We start from the raw sequence: 26,015 nt of genomic DNA, 5'->3' as shown, positions 1-26,015 counted from the left end.
AGCGGGATGCCGAGATATTTCACCGGGTACGGCGCTAGCTGACACTCCATGAGTCCAGCAGCGCCATCAGTCTCAGCGTCCGAACAAGTAACCGGGGAAACCGAGCATTTGGCGAAGTTGGTGTGTTACCCTGATGCATGCCCAAAGAGCTCCAGGATGCCGCGAATCGCGCACAGTTCCATCTCATCTGGGTGGCAGAAGATCACCACATCGTCCGCATAGAACGAGACCGATGTCACCAAGTCCCGTCGCGCCAACCGTCTGAGAACTCCCAGCTCAATGGCCTTAGCAAAGACACTATTGAGCGAGTTTATCACCAGGACAAACAGCGACGGCGACAAGGAATCTCTCCTCCGATGCCAAATGGGAGGGCATGGCTCGTTATTGAGCAACACCCTAGTACTAGCAGTGAACACAAGAGAATAGACACAAGCTCGTGAAACCTTGGCCCGAACCCTAACTTGAGAAGGACCTTCATGAGGAACCCCCAAGAAATAGTCGAATAATTCTTACATGAGGTTGTGTTTTGTTGTGCCAAAAGGCTCTTGAATTTGCAACTTGGGATTGGAATAAAACCGCTGCGAGAAGCCATCGCCGGGCCATGCAGTGCAAATCGGCAACACTGAGATATACATAACACCAGGAATAAGCATCAAATCAGCACAAATTCGTCCGTGTGCATTTCACTGTTCAGAAAGAAGGGTCGGGAGGCTGGCTTTACCTAGAACCACCAGATCGCCAATGCAATGTTTGCTAACAAGATTGGATAGAAACGTGCATGCCCCATGGTTGGATGAATTAGGACCAGTCGTGCTCCACCTCTTGCTTGGCCTAGCATATCTCAGAATCTATACCGTGGATAAATATATTCCCTGTGTACCGTCAGGACAGACCACCAGTAGCTGCAGAAGGCTGCTCACTAAGCTGCAAAACAAGTGTGCAAAGGTCGGATGAATCGGACAACATGATTTCGTTTGAGCAACACAAGTGGAACTCTCCTTGCATAGCTTGCTAACGCACCCACATTTGGACAGTTTATCACCCTAGGAAATATTGTGCCATGTGATAACATTCCTCATCTTGTCCCGATGTCTTGCATGCCCAAGTCACGACAGACAACAGCGAGACAAGAGAAAACGGACAACCCATTCAATGAAACCCGGCAGCTAATTGTTGTTAAGACGTGGCAACACAACGGCCACGGCAGAACAATATTCAATAGCACAAATTCGAAGGGGCTAGATTTAAAAAAAATGCATATTTAATGGCAGAAGAGTACATATGCCAGGAAGCAAAGGCAGGGGCAAAAATTTACACCGCATCTCTAAATTTATTGGAGATTGACATGCAGAACAGTTGTATCATCTCTCCAAATGCTACTATGCTCATTTGGCCTTCAATTGAAAAATTACAGAAACCAGATGAGCAGTAAAACAGCTAAGGGAAAAAAATGGCTAAAGAGAGTGGAAACGAGCTTTCTCCAACAAATAATTGCCGTCCCATGACAAAATCTAGGAACCAAACAAAAAGATTACACTCTATGTACCCCCCTATGCAACCTCCTTTGAAAAAAACTAAAGGAGACTAACCAAGCCCCAACAAATTTGTGACGATCCTTCCTGCAAATGTATCACACACCACAAGCATCCATATGCATCAGGAAATGACTCTGGATGCTCTTGAAGGGGGCCTGCTTATCTCTGGTACCGACGAGGAATGTGATTCTTCGTATCTTTGAATCTCCTGCATGCAATTCACAAATGTTACCTGGCAATCATATTTTAGAGCAAAGGCATATTTACACAGAGAAAAAGAACTTAAATAATGATGCAGTCAAATTATGTCAAGAAGATTAAGAATAAGAGTGCAAAACAAGGATCTATGATAAAAGAACATAATTACTCCCTCCGCTTCATATTACTTGCCATTACTATGGATGTACCTAAAACTAAAATATATATAGATACATCTATACTAGAGTCAACTAATATGGATCAGAGGGAGTAACATTTTTTCCTTAGCCTTGGTAAACAGGAGTAACAAGGCCAAATCATCCAATCGTAGCCATTTGAAGGGAATAGAAAAATATTTTGAAGATAGAAGTTGCACAGGTTCAGCAGACCTACAACCCAAACACGTTGTCTGAATCGAACATTCGGCAAATTATATGGCTGATATCTGCTTCTCGGAAACTTACATAGGTTCCAATAGACAACCAACCGACAATGAAGGAGTAGAAGAAAAAAAAAGAATAATTACAAAATTATGACAAGGTGGTCCAAACCAACGAAAACACAGTTCTTAAAATAATAATTACAAAATTGTAGCCTGATTCATAGTTACTCGATTAGATATAACATACTCTCTCCGTCCTCAAATAAGTGTACTTCTAGGTTCAAAATTTATCCCAAAAAAAGTGTACATCTACACTACCAATGCTGTTAATTAATGCAATTAGCTCCTCATAATCACTCCCCAAATCCATCCTCCAATCCTCATTCATTCCTCTCCTCCACCTCAACCACCAATCATCATTTATCTCCTTCGATTAATAGAATGGAGACTCATAAAAGATGAGAGAACTAAGTCGTCTACTATTTCTTAGATGTACACTTATTCGCAGACAGAGGGGGTACTCCCCTATGTTTAAGGACAGGTGACATTTTGAACATGTGTAAGGACGGGTGACATTTTGAACATGTGTACGCTCTCCAATATGCAACTTTGAACATTACTTCTATATGAAGGTTAATTACAAAATTGAAAAGAATTTGATGAATCTGATGATACCATTTTGTACATAATGATTAGAAATTATTTAGTAATCAAAGGCAGAGATGTTTCCTAAATGCCTCCAAGACTGTCCCTCAATGTAGTAATAAGACATGTGTACCTGCGTTAATACTGCTGCTGAAGCGGACTTTCTAGATTGCAGTTGATTCTTCAAATGGTCTCGGTGTTGCTGCTGCATGCTCTCGAACTGCTGGAGACGGGACGGAAAATTGATTGCACTATAGTTTGGTGTATCTTGATTTCTATTGCCATCTTCCGTCACTTGTAGAATTTGAGAGTATGGATTTGCAGAAGATGTGCGCTTGAGATTTTCACTGAAAGGCACTGTCTTCAGTCGAGTCCTCAAGATCTTGAAGGCCGCACTTTGCTGTGTAAACATATAAAAGTAAATTCTTAACCACTTAAATAGTTATAATTCCTAAGTACAAATATTCAGAAGGCGGGGGGGGGGGGGGGGGGCATGTGAAAAAAGGTCAACAGGCCTTCAAAGACGATCTGGTCTCCTGTAATTAAAAATGTGTGCCCCTGTGGTACTCGTTCTAAATAAAATGGAAGGCTTTATTCCAATCTATAAGGTAACCTAACAGTTGAAGCCTGCTCACAGGTTGGGTTCAACCTGGTCGAACCATAAACCCAGCCAAACCAGACCTATCTGCACAGTTTTCAACGGGCCAGGTTGGAGACCGATTTAGAACTGGCGAACCCATCTCGCTTTCTTCTCCATGCCCGCATCAGCAAAGTCCCTTCCCCTACCTCTTCTCATTTCTGCTCCTCCTAGTCCTTCTCCAACAGACCAACATCGTCCGGGCCCTGAATCACCGCCCATCGCCCCATCCATCGGGCAAGGCTACTGCTCATCCTCCATCAGCCCCAAAAACGGTGCTACCGCAAAGACGCCATCAGTCGACGCGGCATGCCGCATTCTCCTTCACGGTGGTGCCTGCGCTGCATGGCTACCTCGGCGAGGCCACAGGCGTCCAGCTCGTTCTCACGCGCTTGTGTCTTGCAGTCTCGCTCCTCTTACCCTAAGAAAACCGTTGACCCGATGAAAGACATGGTGTCAGAACTGTGGAACACTGAACCTCTGCGATTCTTGGGTTGGGTTGGGCTACACCCAACCAGGAGTGAACAGGCTTACTAACAGTACACAAGGCTCAAGAGAGAGGGAGATCGACAACTTTGTACTGAATCCGAGTCAATTAAAAGGGATCGGAGGGAGTACATCCTAAGCTATTGCAACACTACTTTCAGGGTATTGACATGGAAGGAATGACACACAATAAAACAATTGTTTCAACACAAAAAAACTGAAAGGTGAAGATTATATATTGGATACCTATCAGAATGCAAAATGGCCACAGCAATCTAGTGATTTTCTTCTTTGACTTTGATAGAAACAAGTCTGTAATAACTGTGTGAAGAGGCAGATTTTATTTTTATTGGTCTTGTGTAGCAACATGCACCTTATTTTTAACATGTGTGTTCCAAATACAAAAAAAAAAATGTAACCTTCAGACAATATCAACGGTAAGGTCCACTGCATGTTTATCACTATTTACCCTTGCTTTACAAATCTAAAAACCCCAACTTCACAATTTGGAAACAATATACTACCTCCATCACAAAGCTTATGGCTTATATTTTTTTTGAAAAGTCAAACCAAGTAATTTTGACCAAACTTTTAGAAGAATCTATCAACAAATATGATATTTTGTAGATACCATATGAAAATATATTTCATTATCTATCTAATGATATTGGTTTTGCATTTTGCATGTTAATGATTTTTGGTAAAAACTTAGTCAAACTTGACATAGTTTGATTTTCTAAAAAAAAAATAAGCCTTAAGATTTGGGATGGATGTAGTATTCATTTAGAACTATTTAGAAAGGTTGTCGGGAGCACATTTGAACATACCTGAGGCAAGAGCATCAGGAGACCATACAGTGTTTTCAGAAGCCAAGTATGTTTTCCAGGCTCAAGGAGCTGCATGCATTTTTCGAAGTATATTAGTAGAGTGGCATCCCATATAAAATAGTAGCCGTCATTGAAACAACAGAACCTAAATATTGGAAACATGTACAGCACACCATCATAACTTTCATACATTATCTGTGTTCACTTTAGGTTATATTATCCGAATGTGAAAGCCCCATGAGAGAGCAATAGATTTTGGAAAAAAATTATGACCAAAAGGACAAGTTATGTTACACCAGAAGATTAGCTGAAGCTAGAAGTCAAAGTAGGATGGTCAAATGGCAAACCTGTCAGAAAAGGAGAATGACAAAAAGGGAAAAAAAAAAAACAGAGACATCGAGTTTGTGGAACGGATAATCAGAAAAAAAAAAACTTTACCTGTAAACGCAGGTAAGCAAATACTGGAGTCTCTAGCAGGCGGATCAATTTATCTAACTGCACCAAAAACTTCACATTTATGTCTTCTTCTCCCAGAGATTGAATAACAGAGCTTGCATGATTGTACGCCTAGAAACATTCGAGAGAAACATCAGAGATTAGTCAAGTCCAAGTAAGCAACACAAGTAGCCAATTCATCATTAAAACCTGAGCAAGTAGGCACAAGCTAATTGTAGCCATTGGAGAGTGGCACCAAGAAGGGTATAAAGATAGAAATAAGTCCTTCCCACGAGAATCAACCAATGACTTCTTAAGAAGAGACCGCAGCTCAGCAAGTTCGGCCGATGTGAGCAAAATCAAATTCAATGCCTACAAAAAAATACAACTATCTTAGTTGCACTGATTTTGCATTTAAAGTATCTAAGTAGCTGAAAGATGTACAGATTGGACATACCTGAACCATGGTGGACGCAAAATCAAGGTCACCTTCCTTCTCAAGAATAGTAGAAAACTCGCGGTATACTTTCTCAGCACCCAAAAGAACACAAAGTCGACGAACTATCAAAGCACCACGCCTGTACAGTATGTAATGAACCATTTATTTGGTAGGCCATTAACTATATACTGAAGTATGAAGTTCAGAATCAGCTCTAGATTAGGAATATGTACATACCTCTCCAGCAGAACATGATTGTTGTGGAAAGTGCGAATTAAGTAAGACACAAGATGACGGAAGTGATGAGACTCTTCAGCTATGCGTGCATGAACTTCCAACACTAAAAGGACAACCTGCAAAGGTAAAAATGCTGTGATCAAACTGCCATGATTGTTGCTGCAATAACATATTCTTGTTGCTGAAGCAAATCACTAATGGCATCTAATTCTACGTAACACTACTTTATGATACATAGAGCAACATGATATCAGCTAGACACAATAGGATGCAGTTAAATACTAGAAATAGGTAGTGCAGTGTACTAGGCTTCTCAAAAAGCTCACCGCATCTGAAGGATCGGAGAGCGCATTTAGAAGTGGTTCAAAAATGCCTTCAAGGTATCCCAAGAACTGTTCCACAGAAATATGAAAGATCAATCATAAGATTATCAATTGATACTTCTATAATCAAACTGAATTGCAATTCTTACGCTCATTTCAGATTCAAGGTGATAAAAGTAGCACTTCGACAGTTTAAATATATTTAATTATGCAACATAGTTTTCCAGTACCTCAATACGATTTCGAACTAGCAAAGTGGAAAACCAGTGCAATGCCTCAATCCGAGTGGCTTCATGTTCACTATTCAATTCTCTGAAACGGTAAAAGGCACCACATCACAAATGCAAAGCCAAGAGAAGTTAAGTGATTGTGTACATTTATAAGAGTGTTGCAAAGGAATAAAATATGGTCATCGGACAGGGCAGTGCCAGATCAACTGGAGTACTGATAATTAATCAAAATTATGCTGCAGTTAATTCGAGCTAGTATAGTACTTCCATCCCAAAATATAAGGAGCCCTCAAATTTCGCAGGTCAACAACTTATAACTTCGAATATGATTGTACTTATAGTATGTCCACAAAAAATTTATAAATATAAATGAAATGAAAGAGATTTGCAAGACAAATGCAACGTCATCACTTACATATTCTGAAACCATATAATTTTGTATACATTAGTGGTCAAAGTTGTGCATCAAAGGCCATGCAAAAAAAGCGTGAGAATGTATGCAACTGATGTGCTAATCTCGGAGATGTTTAAACAATATTTACACAGACCATTGCAATTTGCAGAACAAAAAATGAGCAGAATTTGTATTTGCTAGTTTCCAGAAACATGGTGAGCTCTATCATGCCGTTGGGATTTTACTAGACTGTTCAAAGCACATTAATGGGATGTTGGTCTGGAATTTGGCAATTAAATTGGTTTACGTGGGCGATTAAGCAAAGGCGTTCATGCACATTAACGCCACTCCAATTAACATATGCATGCCATTTTTTCTACAGCATCTATTTAATCTGTAGCATATAGGGTGTTTTGAGAACACTGAGGTACCTACTAAGACATGGAAATGTAAAGGATAATCTGTGATGTAACTAAAGCAACATTTAATACATAACAGATAAATCAAATTTTCAACTCAATGACTTGAATAGAGAACCTCTCTGCAATTATAAGAATCGCTCCAATGTCAAATCCCTCGGTTTGATCAGATTTCATAGCTCGTAGTTCCTCGTTGGTTTCACGAGCAACCTAGCAAACAATGAAGTAATAAATAATTAATAAGCACACAGTTTAGATCTCAAGAATAGTAGTAAAGCAGAAAAAGGGAAGTACCACTCGGATTTTCTCCTCTTCATCAGAAATGCACGGTAAGATAGCTCCCAAGATATCTGCATAGTACGGGACTAGTTGTTCCCCACCAAGCTTCACGAACTCGTTGATCTGCACTTTCAAGCTTACATAATGTAACAGTGCTGCAACAAGACTCTAAAGATTGAATTCCTGAAAGCATGCAAGACAAGAATTACCCATGTGATAGACGTCAAACGAGTGAATTCATCATCAGAGCCTGCCCTCCGAACAAGAATTTCAGCCATACGACCATAATCTACATTCTTCTCAATTAAGGATGGACAATCAGTATTGAAAGAGTGAAATTAATTGTTTAGCACATAAATAGAGTAATGTATACAAGTCAATATCTATTGCATTTACACAGCTTACATTGCTCAGAGTTACAAATTCACAGCCTGTTTTACTAAGTACTCCATAGACTTACTGGTGAATTTTTTATTTCCTGCAGGAACTCTGAAAGTGCTGCATCTGCTTGCTGCCTTATCTCGTGACTGTTATCACTCAGCATATTAAATAAACCTGCATGGGGGAGCAAGCACAAGGTTTGCTTAACTGCGAATACAAGCAGTACAGTGAGGGGAAGTATAGGTATTACCGTCAAGAAAATCAGGAAGAAAACCAAGCATGTCAATATCAGGCACACTGTCTAAAACAGTGATCCACCCCACCAAAAATTGTCGCACATAAGGGTTCAGCACATTCATGCGCTCTCTCAAGAGAGGTATAAATTCTTCTATGCTAAAAAGGTAAAATTAAGATAAATGTGGCAATCAGAAAGGGGTGCTAAGATTTATGATGAGCATGAAATCATTATCAGAAAAACAAGATAAAGTGTACCTGAACTGATCACTCTCAGTTACAATATCCTGGTTAATAGATAATTAATTTTATTAGGGAAATTTAACAGGTAATACACATGATATGGAATGTATATAAACCAAGCCATACCTTGACAAGCCTATCAAGAAGATGAGCTGCACTTTGCACATTCGCATCAGAGTCTGCTGACAGTTTGCATAGCGCATCAAAAATCTTGTTGAAGTAGATGATAAAATCCCCTCTTACAACCTACAAATAAAACATCACATTAGCATAAGCATACATATCAGTTGTTACAGTACTTGATGAAATGTTCACCTTTGCTATGTTATATAGCGCTTCACAGGCATAGTAGCGCACTCTGCTGTCTTGGTCCAGGAACGCATTAAGCACAGGAGGCACAATTAGCTGGAAGCACACAAAAATGGAGCTTATCATACAAGCAAACTGACACCAAGAGAATAATTGCACACCCAAAACTTTAGAGCTGAGACACGATCAATCACGGTCGTAACCTTGCTGGATAAACGAGCAGCTTAAAGGCGCTCTATGCTTTAGAGTTCAGTTTAAACATGGATGGAACTATCCCATACGCAATGAAGGTTGGTAGGTATTACGATCTAAGATAAAAACTACCAATTACTGTCCAAGTCTTTTTGCCGGTAAATATTCTGTAGTAAAGCACGCATAAGATTATAGTCATCTATCTAATATAAAGCGTTGAGACATTAAGCCATAGAGAACACTGTTGACTGTTACTTTTCATGTTACTTAAGTCACCTGAGATTATTTTTTGATCAAATTGAATAATTGATATGTTACGCATGACATATGTGTCCGCTTATGCCCACAGCTTACACCAGCTGCCCTGCTTTCCAGAACCATAGTACAACAGGATAGATAATGCACGATATCCATGGTTCAAAAGATAAGAATGTAGGTGTTTTCTGTAGTGGGAAATTACATGGTGCCTACAGGGACACTAGCAAACTAACTTGGGAGATGCACGTACTGGCATGCCGATAAGATGATTTTGTCACGGGCACACCAATGCATGTTAGTATTTGTTCCCGGGTCCAGTATTCAACCATTAGTGCACATATATTTGGTAGAACCATGTCAAAAAAAAACAATAATCTTTCTTCCAAATCAACTCTAGCAGCTGGCAGCCTAGCACTAATATGCCTTTACAAAACCCTTGTGTCCTGCAGGTCGCAATATGAAGAAAATAAATAAAGAACTAATATATCCAGTACATCAAATGCTATTGTTCCCGCCACATCAATTGCAAAGGGGAAATGGGCAGGGCCTCGCTGCAACCATGGTGAATTGACACACCAAACTTTTAGACCTTAGCACAGGTAAGAGCTATATAGAATCCCATCCAATAAGTCCTAAATGGCCTTTTTAGCAAACACGCAGAAGCTTCACACATCTTTCATTCCTAAGTTGGTAAGTACCAAAACTTGAACTCTGGTATTAATAAATGCAAGAGAAAAGCAATAGCTAGTGACAAACCACATGAGATGAAGCCATCACAGCATCCAGTGTTACTAACTAAATTCACCATTAATCGCATGCTGTCAGGCGAGGTAGATTCATTCAATAACAATTAGCAAACCTCAATAAGGCAATTCTGTCGCACTTAGTTTGCCTTACAGTTTATGTTATGTGAGACTTGATAAGATCAAGGCAGAGAGAGAGAGAAGTCTTGACCTCTTGAGCCATATTATGTATGCAGAAATAGCACTACACAAAAACTAACTGGAACAAACTAGATGTATGTAATTTCAACATTTATAAATGGTCAGGGAATCGCCAAACCTCAAGGTGCTGCGCAGCCTCACTCGTGAGCCCTACAGTTACTGCGGCAAGCCCAATCAATCCGCCCTGCTAACCACAAAACGGCATCGAAATCAACAAATCGGATCCCCCACACCGGCACCGCCAGCACCAGCAGCAGCATGAGGAGGAACAAGAGTAAAAGCGGTTCAAGCCAACCTTCCGGTGGTTCGCCTGCGGCGACATGGCGAAATCGCTGGTGAGCAGGCCGATCACGGCCGCTATCTTCTCGTGCTCCCCGGCCGTGGACAGCTGCTTTACGATCCCCTCAATCTGCATCAACCGCAAAATTATCTCAGCCTCGAAAAAAACCCCATCGGTCGCGACCGCTGGAACGGGAATCGTTGAAAGGCGTGACCTCGAGCGCGGCGTTCTTCCGCTTCTCATAGAGCTTGTCGGCGAGGTTGCGCAGCACGGCGCCCGGGATGATGGCCAGCGCGTCGGCGGCCATCGCTGGAGAGCAGATCCCCCGCCGCTAGAGCCCCCGGATCGCCGGCGATCGCCGCATCGGCCGCTGGCGCCCCGCAGCCCCGCGAGGTAACCCTAGCCCCGGGAGGCGGGCGGGGGGGCCGGGAAGCGGGCGGGGGGCGCGGAAACCTAGAGCCCTAAGCCCAGCACGAGCTCGCGGCGCGCGGGGGGGGGGCTGGGAAGGGATTTGGATTTCTGGAGGTGGAGACGACGGTGGCGGGCGGGCGGGCGTGATCTGGAGGATGGAGGAGGGATCGGGAGGGAGGGCGCTCGTCTTCTCTTCTCTTCTCTTCTCCTTGGCTGGGTAACGTTTACCGTTGTGGCGGCCATTAACGGCGCGTGTTGCCCGTGGGTGCGGGTCCACTGTGGAGGCGACGCTGACAGGTGGGGACGGGGATCTGGGCGCGCGGTGGACGGTGCAGAGGGCGCTGTGTACGGCTGTGGCCGGAGCGGTGGACTGGCTGTCTTGGTGCGGGCAATTGGCTTCAGTGGTCGGGCTTGGGTGGTCGTGGTGCAGGAGAGCCGTGTGGGGTGACAGGTGACAGGGCACGGAAAGGTCGTCCGTGGACTGGGTGTACCCCAGGGACGGGTCAGTCCCCGGTCGTGCGTGCCTTTCTCTTTCCACGGGCTGCTCATGTTATCCTTGCTATATATCTTCTGGTCGTCGTTTATACGTGACACTGTGGCAGCGGCCTGTTTATTTTTTCTGAGAGCAACCACATATTTCATTAATCGAAAACCAAGTTACATGAAGCAACATATGTGAAAACTAAAAGACAAACCAGGATAAAATGATTATCCTGAATTTGCAGATAAAATCCTAAAAGATCGAGAAATACAAAACGATCCTTAGAGTTTCCTGCAACCACCATAGCCAACGGTCGCCGTCTAATTCCACCGCCGCCGAGACGAACGCAAGAAGAGACGCCGAACCTCCACCATTGCAATATCCAAACAAGCAACATCGCCAACGAGGCTTTGTGAGTCGATGAACAGGCCTGCTGCAAGCAGCGAGGCACATGTCGCTGTGGCACGTCGACCGGGGGACGTCCCCGTGCTGTCTTGGACCAAGATACGCCGCCTCCCATCGACGAAGTCGGAGAAGAACGACATATCCACCACCTCCGGACCAACATCTTCGCTCCACAAGAACCACCTCGCCCCGGCCCCCAGCGTCGTCATGGACAACAACAAACGCCAGTGACACGTCGAGAAACAGATCTCGCCAGATCTGAAGAACGGCGAGAAGACCAAGCTGCCGACCTGAAAGATTGATGTCTACTCACGCTTCTTTTCTTGTAGACAGTGTTGGGCCTCCAAGAGCAGAGGTTTGTAGAACAGCAGCAAGTTTTCCCTCAAGTGGATCACCCAAGGTTTATCGAACTCAGGGAGGAAGAGGTCAAAGATATCCCTCTCAAGCAACCCTACAACCACAAAGTAAGAAGTCTCTTGTGTCCCCAACACACCTAATATACTTGTCAGATGTATAGGTGCACTAGTTCGGCGAAGAGATAGTGAAATACATGTGGTATGAATATATATGAGCAGTAGTAACGGCACCAGAAAATAGCTTGCTGCTACAACTGGCGTGTGGTTGATGATGATAATATTGCAGGCAGTACAAATGCAGTAGAACAGTAAACAAGCGATGATTTCAGTATTTGGAAACAAGGCCTAGGGATTATACTATCACTAGTGGACACTCTCAACATTGATCACATAACAGAATAGATAAATGCTATACTCTACACTCTCTTGTTGGATGATGAACACCACTAATTGTGTAGGATTACACGAACCCTCAATGCCGGAGTAAACAAGCTCCACAATATTCGATATTCATGTTTAAATAACCTTAGAGTGCATGATAGATTAATAGTGATACAAAACACATTGTAATCATAAAGGGATATAAATAAGCACTTCACTATGCTATTCATAACAGTGAATAAGTATTCTGTGAAATATAGCCTAAGAGACCCACACGGTGCACACACTGTCACCTTTACACACGTGGGACAAGGAGTCTCCGGAGATCACATAAGTAAAATCCACTTGACTAGCATAATGACATCTAGATTACAAGCATCATCATATGGATCTCAATCATGTAAGGCAGCTCATGAGATCATTGTATTGAAGTACATAGGAGAGAGATTAACCACATAGCTACCGGTACAGCCCTTAGCCTCGATGGAGAACTACTCCCTCCTCATGGGAGACAGCAGCGGTGATGAAGATGGCGGTGGTGTCGATGAAGATGCCTTTCGGGGGCACTTCCCCGTCCCGGTGGCGTGCCGGAACAGAGAGTTCTGTCCCCCGGATCTTGGCTTCGCGATGGCGGCGGCTCTCGAAGGTTTCTCGTACCGTGGCTTTTCCGTATCGAAGATTTAGGTCAGGGACCTTTAAATTGGCGAAGAGGCGGAGTCGGAGGGCTGACGAGGCGGTGACACACTAGGGGGGCGCGGGCCCCCCTCTGGTCGCGCCACCCTATCATCTGGTGGCCCTGTGGCCCCCCTCTGGTGGCTCTCGGGTGTTCTGGAAGCTTCGTGGGATTCTAAGATGCTGGGCGTTGATTTCGTCCAATTTCAAGAATATTTCCTTACTAGGATTTCTGAAACCAAAAACAGCAGAAAACAAGAACTGGCACTTCGGCATCTCGTCAATATGTTAGATCCGAAAAACGCATAAAAATGATATAAAGTGTGAACAAAACATGTAGGTATTGTCATAAAACAAGCATGGAACATCAGAAATTATAGATACGTTGGAGACGTATCAGCATCCCCAAGCTTAGTTCCTACTCGTCCCGAGTAGGTAAACGATAACAAAGATAATTTCTGAAGTGACATGACACCAACATGATCTTAATCATACTATTGTAAAGCATATGAGATGAATGCAACGATTCAAAGCAATGGTAAAGACAATGATTAAACAACTGAATCATATAGCAAAGACTTTTTATGAATAGTACTTTCAAGACAAGCATCAATAAGTCTTGCATAAGAGTTAACTCATAAAGCAATAAATTCAAAGTAAAGGTATTGAAGCAACACAAAGGAAGATTAAGTTTCAGCGGTTGCTTTCAACTTGTAACATGTATATCTCATGGATATTGTCAATGTAAAGTAATATAATAAGTGCAATAAGCAAGTATGTAGGAATCAATGCACAGTTAACACAAGTGTTTGCTTCTAAGATAGAGAGAAATGTGTAAACTGACTCAACATAAAAGTAGAAGAAAGGCCCTTGATACGCGTACAGCACGCGACCGTTGGGGACCCCAAGAGGAAGGTGTGATGCGTACAGCGGCAAGTTTTCCCTTAGTAAGAAACCAAGGTTTATCGAACCAGTAGGAGCCAAGAAGCACGTTGAAGGTTGATGGCGGCGAAGTGTAGTGCGGCGCAACACCAGGGATTCCAGTGCCAACGTGGAACCCGCACAACACAACCAAAGTAGTTTGTCCCAACGTAACAGTGAGGTTGTCAATCTCACCGGCTTGCTGTAACAAAGGATTAAATGTATAGTGTGGATGATGATTGTTTGCAGAAAACAGTAGAACAAGTATTGCAGTAGATTGTATTCGATGTTAAGAATGGACCGGGGCCAACAGTTTACTAGAGGCGTCTCTCCGATAAGAATAAGCATGTTGGGTGAACAAATTACAGTTGGGCAATTGACAAATAAAGAGGGCATGACCATGCACATACATGATATGATGAGTATTGTGAGATTTAATTGGGCATTACGACAAAGTACATAGACCGCTATCCAGCATGCATCTATGCCTAAAAAGTCCACCTTCAGGTTATCATCCGAACCCCTTCTAGTATTAAGTTGCAAACAATAGACAATTGCATTAAGTATGGTGCGTAATGTAATCAACAACTACATCCTTAGACATAGCATCGATGTTTTATCCCTAGTGGCAACAGCACATCCACAACCTTAGAACTTTCATCCTTGTCCTGCATTTAATGGAGGCATGAACCCACTATCGAGCATAAATACTCCCTCTTGGAGTTACTAGCAAAAACTTGGCCAGAGCCTCTACTAATAACGGAGAGCATGCAAGATCATAAACAACACATAGATAATAGATTGATAATCAACATAGCATAGTATTCTCTATCCATCGGATCCCAACAAACTCAACATATAGCATTACAGATAGATGATCTTGATCATGTTAGGCAGCTCACAAGATCCAACAATGAAGCACAATTAGGAGAAGACGACCATCTAGCTACTGCTATGGACCCATAGTCCAGGGGTGAACTATTCACTCATCACTCCAGAGGCGACCATGGCGGTGAAGAGTCCTCCGGGAGATGATTCCCCTCTCCGGCAGGGTGCCGGAGGCGATCTCCTGAATCCCCCGAGATGGGATTGGCGGCGGCGGCGTCTCTAGAAGGTTTTCCGTATCGTGGCTCTCGGTACTGGGGGTTTCGCGACGAAGGCTTTAAGTAGGCGGAGGAGATAGGTCAGGGGGCCTGACAGGGGGGCCACACAGTAGGGCGGCGCGGGCCCCCCCTTGGTCGCGCCGCCTTAGCGTGTCGGCGCCCCGTGGCCCCACTTCGTGACTCCTTCGGTCTTCTGGAAGCTTCGTGTGAAAATAGGCCCCTGGGCGTTGATTTCGTCCAATTCCGAGAATATTTTTTACTAGGATTTCTGAAACCAAAAACAGCAGAAAACAGCAACTAGCTCTTCGGCATCTCGTTAATAGGTTAGTGCCAGAAAATGCATAAATATGACATAAAGTATGCATAAAACATGTAGATATCATCAATAATGTGGCATGGAACATAAGAAATTATCGATACGTCGGAGACGTATCAGCATCCCCAAGCTTAGTTCCTGCTCGTCCCGAGTAGGTAAACGATAACAAAGATAATTTCTGGAGTGACATGCCATCATAACCTTGATCATACTATTGTAAGCACATGAGCTGAGATCAAATCATTCAAAGCAAGTATCTATATTGATATAAGAGATGATAATGCAAGAGTTAGACAAGCTAGAAGTTTTCATGAACTATTGCTTTAAAGACATGCAACCGTACAAAGTTCATTAAGGATGTGTTAAGTATTCAGCATAGAAGTTCTATCCTTCATTCCAAGTATCAAGTAAATTTTCACAACATAAGAAGGATTCAGTCAAGTAAACATAAACATGAACGTCATGAATCAACTGTTTCGAAGTCTACTCAACCGGTGAGCGCAAGCATTTGGTATTAGCACCAGGATGTTATGGCATAAAGAACGTTAATGGAGGTTTGGAAGGCCAAATGGAAGAAAGGCTTGCAAAGCTGTAAATGACCATTAGACAAGAGGAAGCCTTATGATCGAAGCTATGCAAGGAGTAGTGATTGCCATGCAACGGATGCACATAGAGATATATGTGTATGAAAGCTCTCCAATGGAACTAGTGGGGGTGCATCCAACTTGGTTGCTCACGAAGACCTAGAGCACTTTTGAGGAGGCTCATCATTGGAATATACAACCCAAGTTCTATAGTGTAAATTCCCCACATAGTTATACTAGTAAAACATGAAAACTCTCTCATATGAAGTGTAGGTGCTAAACATGAGCACAAATGATGACTATGAATAATGCGGGTGCTAAAACATAAGCACAAGTGTGGATAAAAGATGGTAATGCTGCCCCCTTTTTCTTTATTCTCTTTTTTTTCTTTTTTTTCTTTTTTTCTTTCTTTTCATTTCATTTTTTTTCTTTCTTTTCTCTTTTTTTTTTTCTTTTTGATGGCCTCCATGGCTCTTTTCATTTTTAGGGGCAACATCCTAATATGACAACACACTTTTTGGTACAAATAACTCATAATGAACGAAACATGATGTATGAAACTGTATGCCTCTGCCAGTGTAGCAGGATGTGCAATGATCTAGCGTAACATGGGTAAACCACACATCAGCTGTATATGATCATGCAAAGCAATATATAAATAATAAATGACAACATGGCATGTAATGTAAAATGGATGTTGCATGGCAATATATCTCGGAACAGCTATGGAAATGCTGTGGTAGGTAGGTATGGTGGCTGTTTTGAGGAGATGTATGGGCTTATGTGTAGGAGAACAAGAGAAAGTCCTCCCACGGGTTTGGATGTACTGGCGAAGTATGCACAATTCTCAATGTGAGCAAAAGGAAATGCACAGTACCGAAGAGGCTAGCAAATTTGGATGGTGGAAGTGCCAAAAACCGTAGCTTAACATTAGTCAAAAAGAACTCACAAGCTTATTGCAAACAACTAGCAGGTTCATCATTAAGAGCATGATTAAAATTTACTCCAAGGAGGGCCATTCACGGTGGCACAAGTACCCCGCTAGCTCCCTCGACCTTCAGCACAACTTAGTTATTACGATGAACTCTCAGACATGGAAAGCTATCAAGTCCAACTACGCCTTCAACTATTTAAATAGAGTTTGTAGTACGGCACAAGCTTAAAGACAACAATCCACTACTAATTTTAACTTATTTATCCAGCAAGCCTTACCATCTAAATACCTCAAAACATTTGCAAAGAATCAAGTTATCAAAGCTCAATGTTCTACAAGTATTTTATTATACACTACCACATGCAACATTTCCCGTTTCCAACCATACAACAATTTAACGAAGAAGATTCAACCTTCGCCATGAATACTATGAGTAAAGCCTAAGGACATATTTGTCCATATGCAACAGCGGAGCGTGTCTCTCTCCCACACAATGAATGCTAGGATCCATTTTATTCAAACAAAACAAAAACAAAAACAAACAGACGCTCCAAGCAAAGTACATAAGATGTGATGGAATAAAATATAGTTTCACTAGAGGAACCTGATAATGTTGTCGATGAAGAAGGGGATGTGATACGTCTCCGACGTATCGATAATTTCTTATGTTCCATGCCACATTATTGATGATATCTACATGTTTTATGCATACTTTATGTCATATTTATGCATTTTCCGGCACTAACCTATTAACGAGATGCCGAAGAGCCGATTCTTTGTTTTACGCTGTTTTGGTTTCAGTAAATCCTAGTAAGGAAATATTCTCGGAATTGGGCGAAATCAACGCCCGGGGGCCTATTTTGCCACGAAGCTTCCGGAAGACCGAAGAGGAGACGAAGTGGGGCCACGAGGTGGCCGGACAACGAGGCGGCGCGGCCCGGGTCTTGGCCGCGCGGCCACGGCGTCTGGGCCCTCGTGTGGCCCCCGACCTGCCCTTCCGCCTACAAATAGTCTTCGTCGCGAAACCCCCGGTGCACGAGAGCCACGATACGGAAAACCTTCCGGAGACGCCGCCGCCGCCAATCCCATCTCGGGGATTCGGAGATCGCCTTCGGCACCCTGCCGGAGAGGGGATTCATCTCCCGGAGGACTCTACACCGCCATGGTCGCCTCCGGAGTGATGAGTGAGTAGTTCACCCCTGGACTATGGGTCCATAGCAGTAGCTAGATGGTTGTCTTATCCTTATGTGCTTCATTGTCGGATCTTGTGAGCTGCCTAACATGATCAAGATCATCTATCTGTAATGCTATATGTTGTGTTTGTTGGGATCCGATGGATAGAGAATACTATGTTATGTTGATTATCAATCTATGTGTTGTTTATGATCTTGCATGCTCTCCGTTACTAGTAGATGCTTTGGCCAAGTTGATGCTTGTAACTCCAAGAGGGAGTATTTATGCTCGATAGTGGGTTCATGTCTCCGTGAATCTGGGGGAGTGAGAGAAACCTCTAAGGTTATGGATGTGCTGTTGCCACTAGGGATAAAACATTGATGCTATGTCCGAGGATATAGTTATTGATTACATTACGCACCATACTTAATGCAATTGTCTGTTGTTTGCAACTTAATACTGGAAGGGGTTCGGATGATAACATGAAGGTGGACTTTTTAGGCATAGATGCATGCTGGATAGCGGTATATGTACTTTGTCGTAATGCCCAATTAAATCTCACAATACTCATCATATCATGTATGTGCATGGTCATGCCCTCTCTATTTGTCAATTGCCCAACTGTAATTTGTTCACCCAACATGCTATTTATCTTATGGGAGAGACACCACTAGTGAACTGTGGACCCCGGTCTATTCCTTTACATCGAATACAATCTACTGCAATACTTGTTCTACTGTTCTCTGCAAACAATCATCATCCACACTATACATCTAATCCTTTGTTACAGCAAGCCGGTGAGATTGACAACCTCACTGTTTCGTTGGGGCAAAGTACTTGGGTTGTGATGTGCAGGTTCCACGTTGGCGCCGGAATCCCTGGTGTTGCGCCGCACTACATCTCGCCGCCATCAACCTTCAACATGCTTCTTGGCTCCTACTGGTTCGATAAACCTTGGTTTCTTACTGAGGGAAAACTTACCGCTGTACGCATCACACCTTCCTCTTGGGGTTCCCAACGGACGCGTGCTGTACGCGTATCAAGCAGATTTTCTGGCGCCGTTGCCGGGGAGATCAAGACACGCTGCAAGGGGAGTCTCCACATCCCAATCTCTTTACTTTGTTTTTGTCTTACTTTATTTTATTTAGTACTTTGTTTGCTGCACTAAATCAAAACACAAAAAAATTAGTTGCTAGTTTTACTTTACTTGCTATTTTGTTTGCTATATCAAAAACACAAAAAATTAGTTACTTGCATTTACTTTATCTAGTTTGCTTTATTTACTATTGCTAAAATGGGTACTCCTGAAAATACTAAGTTGTGTGACTTCACAACCACAAATAATAATGATTTCTTATGCACACCTATTGCTCCACCTGCTACTACAGCAGAATTCTTTGAAATTAAACCTGCTTTACTAAATCTTGTTATGCGAGAGCAATTTTCTGGTGTTAGTTCTGATGATGCTGCTGCCCATTTCAATAACTTTGTTGAACTATGTGAAATGCAAAAGTATAAGGATGTAGATGGTGACATTATAAAATTAAAATTGTTTCCTTTCTCATTAAGAGGAAGAGCTAAAGATTGGTTGCTATCTCTGCCTAAGAATAGTATTGATTCATGGACTAAATGCAAGGATGCTTTTATTGGTAGATATTATCCCCCTGCTAAAATTATATCTTTGAGGATGTTGCGGTCAAAACCCACCGGCGGGCAGCGACGGGCAACACAGTAGAGCCGGGAACAACCTAGGGCTGTGGCTGGCCCTGGTCCCTCCGAGCGACGGCCCGCAAAGCCTCTGGTACACACGTCTGATGCTGATGCAAGGGCGTGCCACCTGACCTATACCTGGTCAGGAAGGTGATGGAGATGCCTCGCTTAGTTTCCTGCATGGCATACACGTAAACATTAAATACGAGCCTCGATCGGCTCTCAGGTTATCCTGTGAATCGGCTCAAGGAGCCGATCCACCCATGATTCGTACGAGGTGCACGAATATATGGTGGTCCTGCTTGATCAAGATAAAGCTAATGCGATCTACGACGATTTAGGGTTTTCACCGCATAATCGGATCATCCTACTCACGATTGGGCCTCGCGGCCACGCACGGTGATCGTAAGCCGATCCTAGATAGGGCCTAAAAACCAACGCGAGGTTGATCCCCGGAACATCCTGTATAGGACTAGCAAACGACACCCTACGTGCCGCTGGATCCTCCAACCCTTTGTAAGGCCTAACTATTGCAGATATTAAACTAATCCTTGAAGAACAAGGAGCAACCGTAACGGATCGGATCTACTAAATAATGATCAAGCGGGGTGCCGCCCCCACACCTAAGATAGGTGTGAGGGCGGCTAGATATGCAAGGGTTGCACTACGATAGCATATGATACGAAGAACAATGCTAACCCTAACATATCTAAGATAACTACGTTGCTCGCCATCAAAAAGGCTTCAGCACGAGCAACGCATGAACAACATAAAGCTTCTGCTGCCTAGATCGCAAGATGCGATCTAGGCAGCATGATCCTTACCGGTAGAAACCCTCGAGACGAAGGAGTTGGCGATGCGCCGAGATTGATTGGTTGGTTGAACGTTGGTTGTTGTTTATTCCATAAACCCTAGATACATATTTATAGTCCAGGGGACTTTCTAACTTAGGCGTGCACCTAACCGTGCACGGGAAAAACTCTATCTAAGATACGATCTACTATATTACAGATATATGGGCAATCTAGCCCAACTTTGCATATAAGGCCGATCCATGTATTTCTTCCGTATATAATCTTTAAGCCCATCTTGATCGCGGCCCACCTCTGACATGGTCAAATTCTGGTGATAACACATGCCCCCCTGGTTTTGGAATTGATAATTCCAAAATCACTCTGTTCTTTCTTCGTCGGGTCATGTCATGGCAGAGCAGAACCATCGCAACATTCTTCATCATGATGCCCTGTCTTCTCAACTATTCCGCGTGATTTGACCGTTGTCTTTGGGCACCGCCTCCTCGGAAACTGCTGTGGCATTGAATTTCTACTATAGCCCCTTTATTTAACCGCTCTGAGCAGCTTGCCACTTCATCACCTTGCCCTGTTCTGGCCATCGGCACCCAAAAACCCCCCAATCTCCCATAGCCATGTCTTCCTCTTCTTCCTCTTCCACCTCGTCGGTCTTCTCTGACTCCTCCTCATCCCGCGAGCCGACGCCGGAGTGGGGCTCGTTGGCGGCGCACGACATTCTCGCCCCAATGACGTGGGACAAGGAGGAACACGATTCCTCCATCTGGTCTGAGGATGACAAATCCCTGACCGACGGAGAGGGCGACCTTCAATTCCTCGTCGAAGGGGAAGAGGAGGCGGAGAGCGAGGATGACCGCTTCTCCTGGGACGATTTCACCTCCTCCGAGGAAGAGGCGGAGGAGGAGGACGACGACGACGACTCCCTCGAAGGTTACCCACCAGCGAAGCGCCTCCGCACCTGGTGGGACGACGATAGTGATGACGACGATGAGGAAGATGAGACTCCCGTAGAAGGCTACGGAAGCTCCGATGAGGAGCCTCTCAGCAGCTGCGCCGGAGGCAGTGACGACGAGGGCAGCAACGGCCCCTAGATTAGGGATCAGTAGTAGTAGTTGGCTTTTGCCCTCCTCTTCCCTGAGCAATCAGCTCTTTCTTTGTAAGAAATCCCTCTATTAATGAAGAAAATGTCCCTCCATTAATTTTGCTTCTTTGTCAACTTTGCCGATCGTCGAATGGAGTTTCTATACAGAGAGCCGATAGCAGAACATCGGCTCGCATTGCGATCTAAGGCCAAGCTGTTGCCTAAACACGCAGTCCAACAGGCCTCAATAGGCCTAATTCCCGTCCACACCATCAGATTTCTGGTCTGAACCGATTCCGTTAACTTGCTAATTTGAGCTTATTCCTCTAGAGTCGATATCAGCGTATCGGCTTTGTTATTCTGAAGTCGATGCCCGTGCATCGGCTGTTTTTGCATACTGTTATCTCCGTATGTTTTCTCAAGTCGATGTCCTGCGCATCGGCTGTAAAAAAATTTTTTTTACTGGCCGATTAAAATCGGCCCCCGCATCTTACTGCCCATCATCCCACATGCTTGGGAAATACTTCTTGAGGTGTTGACCATTGACAGCTACTGGGAACTTCTCGCCGCTCAACTCTTCCAGCATGTATGCATTACCCTTCAAGGCCTGGAAAACTTTGTACGGACCGTGCCAATTAGGAGACCATTTGCCATATGCCTTGTCCCTGGTTCCCAACGGCAACACAGCTTCCCATACTAGATCACCAATTTGAAACTCCTTTGGTCTAACTTTCTTATTGTAGGCACGAGCCACCCTGGCTTTGTTCTCCTTAATCTTCTCCAACGACCAAAGCCTAAGTTCTGTTGCGTCCTCAATAGTGTCACTCATCAAGGCTGCATATTCTTCAGCTGTCAGATCATTCTGAAACGTGACACGTCTTGATCCAGCCGTAATTTCCCAAGGTAATACGGCTTCCTGTCCATAGACAAGCTGGTACGGCGAAGTCTTTATAGCTCCATGGCACGACATGCGGTAGGCCCATAACGCTTCTGATAACTTCTTATGCCAATCCCTAGGGTTCTCGTCAATTTTCCTCTTGATCAGCTTGATCAGGCTCTGATTGGACGCTTCAGCTTGCCCATTAGCTTGAGCATAGTATGGAGATGATCGGATCAGTTTAATCCCCATGTCATCGCAGAACTTCCTGAATTCCTTAGAAACAAAGACCGAACCTCCATCGGTCGTGATAGTTTGGGGAATTCCGAACCTATGAATGACGTGTTCTTTCACAAACTTGATCACATCTTCTGATTTCACCTTCTTCATAGGGACGGCTTCCACCCACTTGGTGAAGTAATCTGTGATAACCAAAATCCATTCGTGTTTTTTGCTCGACGCCGGATGGATTTTGCCGATCATATCCATGCCCCACCCCCGAAACGGCCAAGGCTTGATGATGGGGTTCATCGCTGATGCTGGTACCATCTGAATCTTCCCGAACATCTGACACGCTTGGCACCCCTTGTAATAATTGAAGCAATCTTCAAGCATGGTGGGCCAATAAAACCCTGATCGTCTGATCAGCCACTTCATCTTATGAGCCGACTGATGCGTTCCACAGGCGCCTTCATGCACCTCATGTAAGAGCCGATTAGACTCAGTTGGTCCCAGGCACTTGAGTAGCAACCCTTCCAACGTCCTGTAGAACATGTCGTCTCCTATGAGGACATACTTCATGGCTTTGTATCTTATCCGTTTAGGTGCCCCCCGAGCCGAATCTTTTAAGTAATTGAAGATTTCGGCTCTCCAATCATCCTGTTCCAGGAATTGTACCTGAACTTCTGACCCGTCAGCTGTATCTATGTAGCCTGACGCCATTTGTGCGAGATTGTTGGCCTCGGTGTTTTGGGATCTTGGGACCCAATTAAAGTTGATGTACCGAAACTGTGTCATCAACTCACGGCATTCCATCCAATATGGGAAAAGCGATTCACTCTCGCACTTATATTCATCCGTGAGCTGGTTAATCACCAACTTGGAGTCTCCAAAAAGCTCTACTGCTTCCGCCCCGGCTTCCAGTAGTAACTCCATTCCCTTACGTATTGCCTCATATTCTGCTACGTTGTTGGTGCAAGGGGTAGATAATCTGATGGAGAAGGAGTATTCTGCCCCCCGGGGCGACACGAGCAGAATGCCGATGCCACAACCATCGTCGCAAGCCGATCCATCGAAGAACATAGCCCATGCACGTATAGATAGTGCTGCTATATTGGTACTGATCCGTTCAGCGATAAGATCGGCCAACGCTTGTCCCTTGATCGCTTTCGCAGTCGATACCGGAGATCGAACTCGACAACGCAAACATCCACTTACCAAGTCGGCCTTTCAAAACGGGGGCCGACAACATGTGCTTGACAACATCGACTTGCATATGACGATGATCTCTGCCGTCAAAAGGATGTGATGAAGCTTGGTGCGAGGTAAAGAACAGCAGAGGCAAAGTTTCTCGACCTCGGGATATCTTGTCTCCGCGTCCGAGCATCCTTCTGCCGAGGTAGAAAACGACCTTTTCAACGCCCTCGTAGAGTTGCACCACTACCGAAGCGATGGATGTGTCGACATCGACAAGTAGATGTAGAACGGCTTTGTCTTCTTTGGGCGGAACTAGCACAAAGCGGCGTCATCGGATACCGCTTAATCTCATCAAACGCTTTGTCTTCTGCCCCCCAGTGAAACTCGTCGTCAGATTTAGTTTTCACCAGTGCCATGAACGGCTCGATTCGCCCTAACAGATTAGAGATGAATCGTCGGACGAAATTGATTTTGCCGATGAGACGTTGGAGCTCCTTCTTCGTGGTTGGCGGCTGCATGGTACGCACCGCCTCCTGACTTTTCAGGCCGATCTCAATTCCCCGTTCATGAACCAGAAAACCTAGGAATTGACCAGCCGTCACGCCAAAAGCACACTTCTTCGGATTCATTCTCAGTCCGAATTTCCGAGTTCGGTGTAGGACGCGCCGTAAATCATCCAAGTGTCCCTCCATGGAGACAGATTTGACTACCACGTCGTCGATATAGATCTCCACCAACTTTCCGATCAGATCATGAAATATATAATTCATGGCTCGTTGGTACGTTGCACCAGCATTCTTCAACCCAAAGGTCATGACCACATATTCAAACAAGCCTACTGCCCCTGGCACTCTGAATGCGGTCTTGTGTATATCTTCCGGAGCCATGAAGATCTGGTTATAGCCGGCGTTGCCAATCATGAAGCTCAACACCTTGTGGCCAGCAGCGGCATTTATCAACGTTTCTGCCACAGGCATCGGATACTCGTCCTTTGGAGTGGCTCTATTGAGATCTCGGAAATCGATGGCCACACGCCATCGGCCGTCCTTCTTCTCTACAGGAACGATACTGGAGATCCACTCAGCATACCTGCATGGCCTGATGAACCCGGCGGCCAACATTTTCTCGATATCTTTCTTGACTTCTTCCAGAATTTCGGCCCTCATCTGACGTGCTCGTTGTTGGAACGGCCGAAATCCTTTCTTAAGGGGGAGCCGATGTTCAATGATGCTCCTGTCCAACTCAGGCATCTCCGTGTAATCCCATGCAAAGCAATCTGGGTATTCTTTTAACAGAGCTATCATCTGTCCCCTGAGCTGTGGATCTAACTTCTTGCTGATAAAAGTCGGTCGCGGCTTATCCCCAGGACCAATGTCGACTTCCTCTAGCTCATCAGCCGATGTAAACCCATACCCTAGCTTTCCGTCCCCTGTGAGGTCGACGCCATATACTGGGAGAGCAGGTGGTACGGATAATACGGGCCGATCGCTAGAATCGGCTTCCATCTTGATCATCACCAGGATCTTTTGGCAGTGTCGGGGCCGATCGCGTGGAGCAGCTTCTTCCTTATCTTCGCTATGAGAGCAGTTGCCCTCGCCTCTACCCTCATCAGGGCGGTGCCCCAGTTCTATCATGTTGATGTTGAACGAGTATCTTGGCTGGCACCTCCCAGGGTAAGTGTCGTTAACCCTGTCAACGGCGCACGACGGTGAATTAGGTACTTCTGGTGCCGCCAATGCGAATGACGACGGTGGATGATGCGTGTGGTTGGCACGTCCGTTGGGAACCCCAAGAGGAAGGTGTGATGCGCACAGCGGCAAGTTTCCCTCAGTAAGAAACCAAGGTTTAATCGGACCAGTAGGAGTCAAGAAGCACGTTGAAGGTTGATGGCGGCGAGATGTAGTGCGGCGCAACACCAGTGATTCCGGCGCCAACGTGGAACCTGCACAACACAACCAAGATACTTTGCCCCAACGAAACAGTGAGGTTGTCAATCTCACCGGCTTGCTGTAACAAAGAGTTAACCGTATTGTGTGGAAGATGATTGTTTGCGAAAAACAGTAGAGAACAAAGTATTG

The 26,015-nt window shown here is 44.4% G+C and overlaps 1 protein-coding gene across 3 annotated transcripts; it reads right to left on the bottom strand.

Moving 5' to 3' along the window:
- Positions 1 to 1,300: 1,300 nt before the first annotated feature.
- On the bottom strand, positions 1,301 to 10,909 carry LOC127296439 (protein VAC14 homolog). Of its 3 annotated transcripts, none has more exons than XM_051326509.1 (20): positions 10,522 to 10,902; positions 10,323 to 10,436; positions 10,146 to 10,214; positions 8,640 to 8,729; positions 8,451 to 8,570; positions 8,340 to 8,368; positions 8,098 to 8,240; positions 7,927 to 8,021; positions 7,676 to 7,762; positions 7,482 to 7,589; positions 7,306 to 7,397; positions 6,375 to 6,456; positions 6,148 to 6,213; positions 5,822 to 5,937; positions 5,603 to 5,723; positions 5,356 to 5,517; positions 5,149 to 5,277; positions 4,711 to 4,779; positions 2,894 to 3,160; positions 1,301 to 1,743 (listed from the first exon to the last, which is right to left on the bottom strand). In XM_051326509.1, exons 1-20 carry the CDS (start codon positions 10,612 to 10,614, stop codon positions 1,657 to 1,659), a joined length of 2,139 nt encoding a protein of 712 aa, XP_051182469.1. In that variant the 5' UTR covers positions 10,615 to 10,902; the 3' UTR covers positions 1,301 to 1,656. The 3 variants fall into 3 exon arrangements, with proteins under 3 accessions (XP_051182469.1, XP_051182470.1, XP_051182471.1); XM_051326510.1 differs by having other exon boundaries at positions 10,146 to 10,211; XM_051326511.2 differs by lacking the exons at positions 1,301 to 1,743; positions 2,894 to 3,160 and adding an exon at positions 3,299 to 3,818 and having other exon boundaries at positions 10,522 to 10,909.
- Between the last annotated feature and the right edge of the window lie 15,106 nt (positions 10,910 to 26,015).

The sequence above is a fragment of the Lolium perenne genome, chromosome 4 (assembly GCF_019359855.2).
Source record: "Lolium perenne isolate Kyuss_39 chromosome 4, Kyuss_2.0, whole genome shotgun sequence".
In the NCBI taxonomy this organism is placed as follows: Eukaryota; Viridiplantae; Streptophyta; class Magnoliopsida; order Poales; family Poaceae; genus Lolium; species Lolium perenne.
This window is presented reverse-complemented; position numbering and strand designations above follow the sequence as displayed.